Source organism: Bos indicus x Bos taurus, chromosome 2 (genome assembly GCF_003369695.1).
Source record: "Bos indicus x Bos taurus breed Angus x Brahman F1 hybrid chromosome 2, Bos_hybrid_MaternalHap_v2.0, whole genome shotgun sequence".
Classification (NCBI taxonomy): domain Eukaryota; kingdom Metazoa; phylum Chordata; class Mammalia; order Artiodactyla; family Bovidae; genus Bos; species Bos indicus x Bos taurus.
Window position 1 is genome coordinate 4,261,190 of NC_040077.1, and position 14,366 is coordinate 4,275,555.

The following is a 14,366-nucleotide window of genomic DNA, read 5'->3' on the forward strand; positions in this document are numbered from 1 at the left end:
TACAATGAAAAGACTTTTGGGGGGGTGTTAGTTCTAAAAGGTCTTGTAGATCTTTGTAGAACTGTACAGCTTCACTTCTTCAGCATTAGTATTTGGGGCATAGACTTGGATTACTGTGATATTGAATGGTTTACTGCCGGGGTCCAGCCCCGGTGGATCCAGGGGTTTCGAAGGGGAGACGGCTTCGGCAATCAGGAAACAATAGCTTACTTAAATGTTAATTAAAGATATAAAGAGTGGTTAAATAAGGATAGCTCAGTGAGGAAATTCAGTGGAGAAAAGAGGCTGAATAATTCTGCCAGAAGGTGAGAGAAAGAACGACATGGGGAGACCAAGTTTCGGTGAACAAGGCCCGCACTTTATTTTCCAAAGTAGTTTTTATACCTTAAGTTATGCATAGAGGATAATGGGGGAAGGGGTAGAGTCATGCAGTATGCCAGGCTTTCTTCCTGCAAACTTAACATATGCAAAAGTTTAGGTGATTTGCATCATCTTCTGGCCCAGAGGCCTGTTAAGATTTTAAGACCCTTTCTTCAGAAAACTTATTTTTCTCTAAAGGTGCTTGACTAATTCAAGCACCACCCTCCAAAAGCATTGGTGTGGTGGGCTATAACAGGGCAAAGGTGTGGTGGGCTATAACAAGAAAAGAATTAACTCAAGGGTCCAAGGTCACAAACATTAAAGCTACTACTTACACCAAAATCAATACACTGCCAGGGACACAGCAGGTAAGGGATATGGAAACTTAGCAGCAAACATTGGCCCAACAAGTGAAAAACCCTTCACCAATACAATTTCTAATCAATCTTTTAACTGCTCAAAGGAATCTGTATTTAGACAGTTTAGAACATCTCATGCCTCTCACAGTTGGGAGGCTCCGAACAATCACATGTGGCCAGAAAAACCTATTCATGCAGGCTAGAGGACTTCCAAAGGAGTTTATAGGTTGAAACACTATCACACCCAGGAACTTTATTAACTGGAGCTATAAGTTGACCTCAGAGAGAGGTAGTGGGGGACAGCCCCCCATAAAGTCAGAGGTGTAGGTGAGAGCACAAAGCAGAAAGTAGGCAGACTCTGGTTTTGGGGGGTAGATGCTCGAGAATTTCCAGGGGGGAACTCCTGAGGCTTGATCCCGCCTTTGCATATGCCGAGCCTCCTTCCTCATGACCATTGCCATGAGTGGAGCTCCTCACCGCCAGCTCCACCGGCATTTCCCCCTTTTTTATTTTTTAAAACAGCCAGATGCAGCTCAGTCATGAGCTTCTGAATGTTCTGCCGAAGAATCCTGACAATACAAGGAAGAATGATTATGAGAAGCAAAATTAAAGCACCAGCAGTGATATAACCAAGGATATTAGACAAGATCATTCTGTCATTTTTGAGATTGCACCCAAGTACTGAATTTCAGATTCTTATTGACTATGAGGGCTACTTCATTTCTTCTAAGGGATTCTTTCCCACAGTAATAGATATCATGGTCATCTGAATTAAATTTGCCCATTCTGGTCCATCTCCTGCTTGACATGTCCAGTTTACCTTGATTTATGACCCTGACATTCCAGGTTCCTATGCAGTATAGTTCTTTACAGCATCAGACTTTACTTTCACCACCAAACACATCCACAACTGAGTGCCATTTCTGTTTTGGCCAAGCCTCTTCATTCTCTCTGGAGCTGTTTCTCTGCTCTTCCACAGTAGCATATTGGACACCTACCAACCTGGGGTGTATATATATATATACACACACACACATCTTCCTGTGTCGTATCTTTTTGCCTTTACATACTGTTCATTGGGTTCTCGAAGCAAGAATACTGAAGTAGTTTGCTGTTGCCTTCTCCAGTGGACTATGTTTTGTCAGAACTCTCCACCATGACCTCTCCACCTTGGTTGGCCCTGCATGGATGTCATGGCTCATTGCTTCATTGGGTTAGACAACGCTGTGATCTTTGTGATCATTTTTGTTAGCTTTTTGTGATGTGGTTTTTGTTCTGCAAGGTGTGGTATTGTGGCACTTGATTCTTCTGTCTGCCCTCTGATGGATAAGGATAAGAGGCTTGTGCAACCTTCCTGAAAACTAGGTCTTACTCTGATGGGCAAGACAATGCTCATTAAATCTTTAATCCAATGTCTGCTAGTGGGTGGGGCTGTGCTCCCTTCCTGTTAGTTGTTTGGCCTGAGGCGGGCCAGTCCTGGAGTCAGACAGGCTCTATGGTAAGGCTAAAGGCTACCTTCCAAAGGATCTGCCCCAACATATACCTCCCAGGACTGCTGCTGCCAGTGCCCTGTCCCTGCGGCAGGCCACTGCCAATGCATGCCTCTGCAGGAGACCCTCAGATACTCACAGGCAGGTCTGACTCGAGTCTCCTGTGGGGTCACTGTTCCTTTCCCCTGGGTCCTGGTGCGCACATTGTTTTGTTTGTGCCCTACAAGCATCTCCGTTTTCACCAGTCCTATGGAAGTTGTGTAATCAAATCCCACTTTCCTTCAAAGTCGGATTCCCTGGGGATTCCATCCCTTTGCCAAATTCCCAGGTTGGGAAGTCTGACGTGGGGCCTAGATCCTTTGCAGTGGGAGAACTTCTTTGGTATTGTGGGTCTCCAGTCTGTGGGTCACCCACCCAGCAGGTATGGGATTTGATTTTATCATGATTGCGCCCCTCCTGTCGTCTCGCTGCAGCTTCTCCTTTGTCCTTGGACATGGGGTATCGTTTTTTTGATGCAAACGTCCTCTTGTCAGTGGTTGTTCAGCAGCTAGTTGTGATTTTGGTGTTCCCCCAGGAGATGAGTGCACATTTGGAAATCACCATTCTGCTTTCTTTTACAATGAATTTGACTACTCTAGGTACCTCATATAAATGGAGTCCTACAGTACAATCACCCCTCGATATCCCTGGGGCATTGTTTCCATAACCCACACCACTGCAGATACCAAAATCCATAGAAGCTCAAGCCCCTTATATAAAATGGCACAGTCTTTGCATGTAACCTATGCATCTCTGGATTACTTAAATACATACAGTGTCGTTGCTGCGTAAGTCATAGCGAGTATGCAGCAAGTTCAAGTTTTGCTTTGTGGAATTTTTTTTCCCTGAATATTTTCCATTTCCTGCTGGTTGAGTCCGCAGATGTGGAGCCTGCCAGGTATATAGAGTGCCAACTGTCTTTGTCTTTGTGATTGGCTTATTGTACTTAATGCAGTGTCCTGAAATGCACCCCTCAGATGGTTTTTTGGTATTTTTTTTTTTCAATCTGTGCCTAGTTTTTTCAACCTTTTGTAATGGTCTTTAGCATAGCAGACTTTTTGAATTTTGATGATGCCCAATTTATCTGGTTTTTTTTTCTTCTATGAATTATGCTTTTAGTATCATGTCTAAGAACTCTGATCATGAAAGTTTCATGGTTTTACATTTTTGCATTTAGATTTCTGATTCCTGTTTAGTTCATTTTTTGAGGTCTCAGTCAATATTGAATTTTTTGCCTATACAAGTCCAATTGTTTTTGGCCTTGAGCTTGAGTGTATTATCTTGTGTTGCTTTTGATACTTTTGCATTTTCAGTAGTAGTAATATAAATAGGCAAACTTTTACAGCTGTTAAATGAAATATTTGACTTAAAAAAATGTTTGAGAAGAATTTGTAAGGACATTAATTTTGTCGTATAAAGCTGACAAAAATCAATACATTTTTGAACAGTATATTTGTAGATGTCTGAAGTATCTCTGATGAAACATATACTGGAAGGTTATAAGAGTGGTGCCTGTGGGTAGAGGGCTGGGTATGCAAAGTGGAGGGAAGTTATTCTCAATTTATATTGTTTTGCATCTACTCAATTTTTGAAGCTCCCAAGGCAACATACACAGTAACAAATTCTTGGAGGGAAAAATACACTACCTTGATGAAAACTGAATGCCTTTCAGTGAAGTGACTTTCAGTAATTTGTTTAAACTGCTCTTTGTTTTCTAAGTTAATTTTATTACTGCCTATAAAAACTTGATGGCAATGGTTCTAAAACTTGAATTCCCTGTAAAAGTTACCTTAAAGTTCAACTTCTAAAATCAAGGAATAGAGTTTTAGTTGTACTGTGTGTTGGACAAATATTCACGTCTGAGATAATCCAGGTTAAGTAAATTTTCTGTTGTTTGCTACATCATCTTTGCTTTTATTTTTCAGTGCCAAACCCAAGTCAGAAATCCACGTATCAATGGCCACTCCAGTCACTGTGTCTATGGAGACCATGTCCAGTCAAAATAGTGATCAGCCCACCATTGCAGTCCCACCCACCACTCAGCAGCCTCCACCAGCCATTCCAACTATGATTGCAGCAGCTAGTCCCCCGTCACAACCAGCGGTCGCCCTTCCAACCATTCCTGGAGCAGTTCCCATCACTCCACCCATCACTACCATTGCCGCTGCCCCTCCACCGTCAGCAGCCGTGGGTGGCAGTCTATCTTCTGTTTTGGGCCCTCCTGTACCAGAGATAAAAGTTAAAGAAGAAGTGGAACCAATGGACATCATGAGGCCAGTTTCTGGTAAGTTCATTTGTAGGATACTCTTTGCTGGCAATTGCTTCTTCCCCTTTTCTTACTCTCCTCGAGAGTCCAAACTCTTGTATGACCCTCAGTCTGGAAGCCTGACTCCTAGATTCCCACTTGAAATTTCCATTTCATTAGTTTTTAATAAATAGAAGAAAGCATCCTTTTCCAAACTTAAAACCATATTGCTGCCATTTTTGTAACTAATTTTATTCCTCACCCAAATCAATGAAAAGATTGTTTCCCCAAGAGTATTTTTAAACATAGCTTCTTATATTCATTAAGGAAGTATTACCATATAAAGAGGATCACAATACTGTCAACTTAAAAAATAGTCATAATCTAAAAATTGAGAGTTATGTTTTATTCAGTGGAAATTTTTAGGACTTTTAGCCTGGGAGACAGCATCTCAAGTGACCCTTAAAGAACTGCTCTAAGGAGGCAGGGGGAGGAATCGGGTTATATAGAAGTTTGCAACACGGGACAGGTGGTCTGAACTGTGAAAATATTTTTGTGAATTGAAGAAAACCAGATATCTCAAGTTAAGGAATTTAGCGCTTTTCTATGTGTAGGAAGATCAGAGAGTCTGGGCTCACTGAAATCGTTCCTTTCATACGTATCTCAGCTCTCTCTGGCCAGGATCCTTCATTTTTCCTCAGTGCTCACCACAGGGAGTGGCTGCAGCCTAACGGCTGCCAAACCACAGATACAGTTCTCCTTCCTGGTTATCTTGGAGAGCTAGGTGAGTGTGACATCCTTGTTGATTGATAAGGCAGATGATACTCCATTTCTCAGTGTGATTATAGCTAAATGCTGGTTAATTTATGATTGATTACCTCCCAGTATGCTTTGCCTTTGTTTATGTAATAAAGTAAGATTTGCATTGTTAAAATTAGTCTCTTGATAAACATTTATGATTAGTAAAATCTCAAAAGTACCACTATCCCTTTTTGTTTTCTTCTCAACTCTAAACTTCCAGTTTGTAGAAAGGCAGGTCACTTGAGAGGCTTGCTTTCTGTTTGCTTGATTTTCCAGGCATTTGTTTGTTTGTTGGGTTCTTTGTTGTTTTGGGGCGGGTTTTTGGCTGTGACCCTTGGTTAGGCATATGAGATCTCTGTTGTGGCACTCAGGGTCTTCATTGTTGCCTGCCAGATCTTTCATTAAAGCACATGGCCTAGTTGCCCCGTGACATGTGGACTCTTAGCTCCTTGCCAAGGGAACCAAACCCATGTCCCCTGCATTGGAAGGCAGGTTCTTAACCACTGGACCACCAGGGAAGTCCCTGTTTTCTGTTTTTTTCATAATTTATTGTGGAGTCTTATTTTTCCTGACTATAAAAGTAACATTCAGTGTATGAAATTTATGTAATACAGACAAAGCCAAAGTGAAAAGCAAGTCACTTTGTGCTGTAGTTACCTACTATTACCCTCTACCATTTTGGCATGAAGGCCCCCACCTCCCATAACATTCGTTCAGTTAAGAGGCGTAGTCATACTGTGCCTACAGTTTGTAAATCTGCTGTGTATTTATTTGCTTATTTATTTTCATTTATAATGCCATGAAACATCCTATGGTAACACCCTATGATACTTCAGCACTTCTGTTGAAAGATGCTATGGGTCACCCCGGAGGGGAAATGAAATGCTGTTCATCTGCTCTGTCACCCTTCTAGACAGTTCCTCTTACCTTCCCATACTAGGAATCTGACCCTAGTTCTTCCTCAAATTGTAGGGCTCAGCACCAGCCTTGGTTCTGTCAGGCTTTTCACCAAGCACTTTGTACAGATCATGCACATCTCCCATCTTCTTGAAGATTACATTCTAGTAAGAGTTCAGTTCAGTCGCTCAGTCACGTCCAACTCTTTGCGATCCCACGGACTGCAGCAAACCAGGTGTCCCTGTCCATCACCAACTCCCGGAGTTCACTCAAACTCCTGTCCATCGAGTCAATGATGCCATCCAGCATCTCATTCTCTGTCGTCCCCTTCTCCTTCTGCCTTCAGTCTTTCCCAGATCAGGGTCTTCTCAAATGAATCAGCTCTCCGCATCAGGTGGCCTCAGCTTCAACATCAGTCCTTCCAATGAACACCCAGGACTGATCTCCTTTAGTGTGGACTGGTTGGATCTCCTTGCAGTCCAAGGGACTCTCAAGAGTCTTCTCCAACACCACAGTTCAGAAGCATCAATTCTTCTGCACTCAGCTTTCTTTACAGTCCAACTCTCACATCGATACATGACCACTGGAAAAACCATAGCCTTGACTAGACAGACCTGTGTTGGCAAAGTAATGTCTTTGCTTTTGAATATGCTATCTAGGTTGGTCATAACTTTGCTTCCAAGGAGCAAGCATCTTTTAATGTCATGGCTGCAATCACTATCCGCAGTGATTTTGGAGCCCAGAAAAATAAAGTCAGCCACTGTTTCCACTGTTTCCCCGTCTATCTGCCATGAAGTGATGGGACCAGATGCCATGATCTTCGTTTTCTGAATGTTGAGCTTTAAGCCAACTTTTTCACTCTCTTCTTTCACTTTTACCAAGAGGCTCTTTAGTTCTTCTTCATTTTCTGCCATAAGGGTGATGTCATCTACATATCTGAGGTTATTGATATTTCTCCCGGCAATCTTGATTCCAGCTTGTGCTTCTTCCAGCCCAGCATTTCTCATGATGTACTCTGCATATAAGTTAAATAAGCAGGGTGACAATATACAGCCTTGACGTACTCCTTTTCCTATTTGGAACCAGTCTGTTGTTCCACATCCAGTTCTAACTATTGCTTCTGACCTGTATACAGGTTTCTCAAGAGGCAGATCAGGTGGTCTGGTATTCTCATCTCTTTCAGAATTTTCCACAGTTTATTGTGGTAAAAAGTAAAATAAAGGACAAAATGTAAGGGAAAGTTAGGGCTGGAGGTGTGATTTTTTTTAAGAGTTTTAAAGGGAAAGCTTTACTGAAGAAATGATCTTTGAGTAGAGACATTGAAGAGATGAAGTGCTGGCCATGAGAGTATCTGGAAAAAAAGCATTTCAGACTAAGAAAGCAGTAAATGTAAAAGCCTAAGATAGTAATGTGCCTCTTGTGCTCAACACAGCACAGAGGCATTGACAGATGGAGCTGAGTAAGCGAGGGCAGTGGGAGAGAGAAGGCCAGAGATACGGGTCAGGACTGTGAGAGCTTAGGAGCCTCTGGAAGGACTTTAACTTTGCTGAGGGAGCTGGGAGCTATGAGAGGGTTCTGAGGAGAGGAGGAACTTGAGTTCACTTCTGTTTTTAATAGACCACTCTGGTTACTCTGTAGAAAAAAAGACTGGGAACAAGATTAGAATTAGGGAGATGTGTTTAGAGGCTACTGCTTTAACAGCAGGGACCAGTGAAGGTTTCAGCCAAGGAAGTAGCAGTACCAGTGGTGTGACGTGGTGAGAGTATAGATATTTTATTGAAGAACTGAGAGGATTTCTTTAAATAGGGATATTGTGCATGAGGAACAGCATCAGAGGAAACTAAAGATTTGATCTTAGTAACTAGAAGCATAGGACTTCCCAGATGGCACAGTGGTGAAGAATCCACATGCCACTGCAGGAAGCGCAAGAGACACAGGTTCGATCCCTGGGTCAGGAAGATCCCCTGGAGTAGGAAATGGCACCCCACTCCAGTATTCTTGTGTGGAAAATTCCATGGTCAAAGGAGCCTGGCAGGCTGCAGTCCGTGGAGTCTCAAAAGAGTCAGACATGACTGAGAGACCGAGTACAAACACAAAACTGGAAACCCTCATTTTCAGTACAGCAGGGGGACTCCATTGTGTAGGGAGAGATTAGGAGTTAGTTTTTGCTCTGGTGAGTTTGAGTTAGACTTTCAAGTGGACATCAAGTAGTCTGATCTGTAAGCCTAGCTTTTAGAAGAAAATTAAGTTGCCGGTGTAAATTGGGGAGTTGCCATTATATGTATGAATTATGTTTAAAGCCATGAGCCTGGCTGGGTAATGGATAGGATCATCTGAGGAATGAGTGCTGATAAGAAACAGAAGTAGTTGTAAATTGAACCCTGGGGCACTGCACCATTTTCAGAAGGGAGGAGTCCAAAACCAGCAAAGAAGACTAAATGGACAGGCTGGAGTGATAGGAATAAAACGTGGAGTGTGTGATGTCCTGGAAAGCCAGGACAAGGGTTACAGCTGCTGAGAGAGAGAGTAAGGTAAGCACTGAGCAGCGACCATTGGGTATAACAACATGAAGGTCATGCAGATCTTGAGAAGAGCATTTGCCACGTAATCATATTGGGCCACAGCATGGTGGGGTGTGGGTTCAGGAGAAAGCTGGGAGATAACTGTGAGAGACATTGAGTATAAACAGCACTTGAGGCACTTGTTATAAAGCACCAGAAAAAGGAAGGCCAATAACTGAAGGGAAATGATGCCAAGTTTTCTTTTTGGCTACACTGGGTCTTCGTTGCTGCACGTGGGCTTTCTCTGGTTGCTGTTCTTCATTATGGTGCCCAGACTTCTCACTGTGGTGGTTTCTCTTGTGGAGCACAGGCTTTAAGCGTGTATGCTTCAGTAGTTGTGGCAGGTGGGATTTTCCCAGACCAGGGATCGAATTCATGTCCCCTGCATTGGCAGGTGGATTCTTAACCACTGGGCCACCAGGGAAGCCCCAAAGTTATTTTTAAGACAGGACAAATGAGTTTTGTATGTTAATGGGAATGAGCCAATAAAGAGGAAAGAACTGATGATGCAGGAAAAAGATGAATTCTTGCGGCGATGTCTGAGGAGATGAGAGTGGGTGGGACCTACCTTGAAAGTGAAGGAATCTGCCTTTCCTGAAAGCACAGAGAGAAAGGAAGTGCCTGGTCACCGTGCAAGTGAGTGGGTATATGTGGTGGGAATTTATGGACGTTTCCTTCTGATGATTTCTGTGTTTTTCTGTCAAATAGAAAGCATAGGCATTAGCTGAGGGAAAGGGCAGTATGGGAAGTGTGGAGGGCAAATGGACCTGGCAGATGCGGGAGGATCTTCCAGCAGCAGTGCCGGCCTGCTGTCAGGAGGCCTGTTTGCATTGCTGTGTGTTTTCCTCTGGCTGCCCTCAGCTGCATAGGTGTAGACTTAGTTGGAGAGTTGGGTTTAACCTGCTGTGCTTTTTGTTCAGTGAGTGCAGTATAGCATGAGAAGGGACAGTAAGTGAATAAATAAAATTGATAGGAGAGCTAAAACCCGATGATCAGAAAGAGAAGATATTACAGGGATGAATGACAGCAAAAAAACTACTATGGTTAATGGAAAATAGTTCTTAATGGTGTATAAGAATTGTTGGAGGTGAGTTGCTAAGAGAAATGACCTGGAAAGAGAGTTGCTTTTGACTGGAAAGTCAGATGTTAGAGATTGAGATTAGATGACAGAGTTGAGGCTGTGACTGTTGGGAATGGATGGCTGAGGAATGGTAGAAGGAAAGGACGGACCAAGGATACAGTAGAAGAGTTGAGGTGAGCTTTTATCATGAATTGCAAGTCACCAGATATATGACCCATACAAGCCCAAACAAACGCTGTTGGCTTTGTGCTTAGCATGCTCTTTGTCTGGAGGCACTGGACTGGCTGTGCTCTGAAGCCAGACCGCCTCTCTCACCACCCAGCTCTCCATCACTCTCTGTGCGGTGTGTGCCGCATTTCCCATCATTAAGTTGAGGGGCAATACTGTCCGCTTACCCAGATTATTATTGAAGCCTATATGAGGTGATGGGTTATCTCCTAGAAATTACTGTTGAAAGACTTGAAAAATAGTGGCTTGAACATGTAAGTTTTTATTGTTTCTCTTGAAGTGAATCCTGGGGCAGACAGTCCAGCCATGTTATGTGGATTCCATAAAATCTTTAGGGATCCAGCCTTCTACCACCCCTAGAATTTGACCCTAATGCTCTTGACTCAAGATAGCTGCTGGAACTCTAGCTATCCCATCTGAGTTCCAGGGTCACAGGAAGAAGACACGGAGTGGGTAAAGCCTTCGTTCTTTTAAGGAAAGTTCTTAAAATTTCTGCAAAGCACTAGAATTTTCATTTCAAATAGCCATACCATACCGTAAGAGAAACTAGTAAATATAGTCTTTCAGCTGAGTGGCAGTGTGCCCATTTCAGGGTGAGGAGCACCTTGTACTAAGGGAGATGAAGGTGTGAGGCGTCAGAGAGCAGCGGGCAACCTCTGCCGCAGTTAGCGTGCTTTAGCAGCGTCCTGGGCACGTGTAGATATTGGCTGTCTTTTCTGTCTTTGTTAACGCTCTCTCTGATGGAAGTCAGCTGACACTCTCCACCGTGTTTGGGTTCTCATACACGTGCACCCTGTTTCCTATGACAGCAGTTCCTCCTCTGGCTACCAACACCATGTCTCCGTCTCTTGCATTGCTGGCTAACAACCTGTCCATGCCTACAAGTGACTTACCCCCTGGTGCTTCGCCAAGGAAAAAGCCTCGGAAGCAGCAGCATGTGATTTCAACAGAAGAAGGGGATATGATGGAGACAAACAGCACTGATGACGAGAAGTCCACTGCCAAGAGTCTTCTGGTGAAGGCAGAGAAGCGCAAGTCTCCTCCCAAGGAGTATATTGGTAATGCTCACTTGAGTTAACTTTGGTCATGGAAAGCTTCCCACTTAAGCTAGGAGTTTATCCCTGAGGCTGTTTACAGTAACTATTTCACTTACAGCTCATCTGCAGAAATTGTACCAGGAAATATTGTTGCAAATATATAGTAAGCTATATAATGTTTTCTTTTTCTTCTCGTTTAAATAGATGAAGAAGGTGTAAGGTATGTCCCAGTGCGTCCAAGACCTCCCATTACTTTGCTCCGTCACTATCGGAACCCCTGGAAAGCTGCTTACCACCACTTTCAGCGGTACAGTGATGTCCGGGTCAAAGGTCAGTTTTGCCAGAAATGGTTAGTGTTGACTCATGCAGTTGGTTTTTCATTCAGCTGTGTTAAAGTCACAGTAGAATGAAAAGACAGAATCACAGTTTTCCAGCTTCAAAAAGAACCCCGTCAGTTTTGTTATAAATTTATTGTTTACTCTTAAGCATAATATACAGTTGAGCATAAAATTTGGAGAATTATCCTTTGCTGTAGAAAGCTATATGTACTTTACTGAGAACACAGTCTAATGAATAAGACTACTGTGTTGCCACTCCCCAGGTAGTGACAGATGACCTCCTTAGCCCCTAAAGTAGTTGAGGAGGAGCTATACTAGATTGTTATGGGACATAGACCACAGTAGTCCCGGGCTGCTCAGATGTACATTCAGCATAAGCCCTAGAAAGTGTATTTTCCAAAAGGCCTTTTGTTTAACATATGTGAAACAAAAGATCTTTTGTTCAACATTTGTTCAAACATATGTGGGATGATCTAGTGTGAGCACACAGTAAATGTTTTTGTGGTTGTTGAACTTGAGAATAACATTCTAATAAACACACTTACAGTGAAAATGGATGATAGCAGTTTGCTTGAATCTGCAAATATTTCTGTGGATAGACTTTAAGTGTTATTAGTCTCAAATATAATCATTGCATAGAGAAGTGTGAGTTTTCAGAGAATTGGCCATATTTCCTATTCCCTCAAATAAATTGTATTTAGAAGCTTCTCCGAGGGTTCCCTTGAAGCCTCAAGATGAGTCCAAGTTAGATGGTGCAGACTAAAGCCCATGAGCAGGAGTGAAGATCCTGACAGTTCAGTCTCTGAATGGGAGCACAGAGGTGGCTGCACTGCCCTGCTTTTCTTCCTCGTGAGTGTACCCTGAGTTTAGAAAAGAGGGTGAGACTTCCAAAGAGAAATCAGAGGCTGTGGGCCTTTGGTGAAAGTAGGATATGAGCCACCAAACATTTCTTCACATCACAGAATTCCATATTGTAGCAGGAAAATATTTACAGTTTCCCTAGTAACATTTTAAGGCTTATAAGAAAATACCTATTGCTTATTGGAATTCACTCTTCATAAGCTATCTCAAGGTAATTTGACAGCTGAAAATATTGATGATTCCTAAATCTGCTGTTCAAATATGTATGTATTAATCATTTTGTGCCAAGTCTCTTGACTATTAAACTTTAATTGAACTGTTTTGCCTAAGCTGTAAAGTCATATTCGTATAAACAAGTAAAGACAGAATACTGAAAACAGGTAATTCACTTGAAGAAAAGGAAAAAAAGAAATGGCAAGAAGCACAGGAAGCAAACAGAAAACAAATAATAACCTGGCAGACTTAGCCTTACATATCAGTAATTATCTTAAGTGTAAATAATCTAACATATCAATTAACACACAGATTGGCAGAGAGAATGAAAAAAAGATGCAACCATATTCTGTCCGTAAGAAGCTTCAGATACAGTGTATCATAGAGTGACAGTAAAAGGATGGAAGACCAAACGTTGCAAACGTTGATTTTAAAAGAGTGGTTATATTAATATCGAATAAAATAGACTTCAGAGGAAAGAAAATTACCAGAAATGAAGAAAGGCATTACATACTGATTTAAAAAATAGTCAGCAAAACCCAAGAGCTTCAGAAATATGAAGCAAAAACAGCTGAAAGAAATAGTAGGCAAATATGTGGTTATAGTTAGAACATCAACATACTCGTCTCAGCAATTGATAGAAGCACTTGATAGAGAATCAGCAAGAATATGCAAGAAGTGAATACCACAAACCAACATTTAGTAGACATTTATAGGACACTTGAACTGCAGCAGAATACATATTCTCTCAAGATGCACATAGACCTTATTTAGGATCATGCTGCTGCTGCCGCTGCTAAGTCACTTCAGTCGTGTCCGACTCTGTGCGACCCCAGAGACGGCAGCCCACCAGGCCCCGCCATCCCTGGGATTCTCCAGGCAAGAACACCGGAGTGGGTTGCCATTTCCTTCTCCAATGCATGAAAGTGAAAAGTGAAAATGAAGTCACTCAGTCATGTACGACTCTTTGGGACCCCATGGACTGCAGCCCACCAGGCTCCTCCATCCATGGGATTTTCCAGGCAAGAGTACTGGAGTGGGGTGCCACTGCCTTCTCCATTTAGGATCATAAACCTCAACAATTTGGAGAGAGTTGAAATCATGTAGAGCATCTTCAGTGAAGGCAATGGCACCCCACTCCAGTACTCTTGCCTGGAAAATCCCATGGATGGAGGAGCCTGGTAGGCTGCAGTCCATGCGGTTGTGAAAAGTCGGACACGACTGAGTGACTTTACTTTCACTTTTCACTTTCATGTATTGGAGAAGGAAATGGCAACCCACTCTGGTGTTCTTGCCTGGAGAATCCCAGGGACGGCAGAGCCTAGTGGGCTGCCATCTATGGGGTTGCCCAGAGTCAGACACGACTGAAGCAACTTGGCAGCAGCAGCAGCAGAGTATCTTCATTGGCCATGATAGACTCAAACTAGAAACCAATAACAGATAACAGAAAAACCTTCAACCCATGGGAATTAAACATGGGGATGGCCGTGGTTCACTATAGGGACAAAGATACTGGCGGCAGCAGTTCTGGGGAGTACTCATTGGGATAGCCCTCCCAGAAGCTGCCATTAGCTACCCCCAGCAACCTCTAGGCTCCAGTGCTGGAATGCCTCAAGCCAGATAACCAACAGGGCAGGAACACAGCTCCACCCACCAGCTCATGCTTGTGCTAAGTCATTTCAGTCCTGTCTGTGATCTGATGGAGTATAGCCCTCCAAGCTCTTCTGTCCATGGGATTCTCAAGGCAAGAATGCTAAATTTGGTTGCCATTTCCTACTCCAGAGGATCTTCCTGACCCAGGAATCAAACCTGACTCTCTTGCATCTTCTGCATTGGCAGGCAGGTTCTTTACCACT

At 42.9% G+C, this 14,366-nt stretch overlaps 1 protein-coding gene across 9 annotated transcripts in view; it reads left to right on the forward strand.

Moving 5' to 3' along the window:
• Positions 1 to 14,366, forward strand: part of SAP130 (Sin3A associated protein 130) — a 78,093-nt gene that overhangs the window by 53,229 nt on the left and 10,498 nt on the right. For all 9 annotated transcript variants that reach the window (XM_027554604.1, XM_027554558.1, XM_027554594.1 and 6 more), the window contains 3 exons: positions 4,174 to 4,532; positions 10,871 to 11,119; positions 11,303 to 11,428. In XM_027554604.1, coding sequence (XP_027410405.1) covers positions 4,174 to 4,532; positions 10,871 to 11,119; positions 11,303 to 11,428 — 734 coding nt within the window. The remainder of the gene's footprint in view (positions 1 to 4,173; positions 4,533 to 10,870; positions 11,120 to 11,302; positions 11,429 to 14,366) is intronic.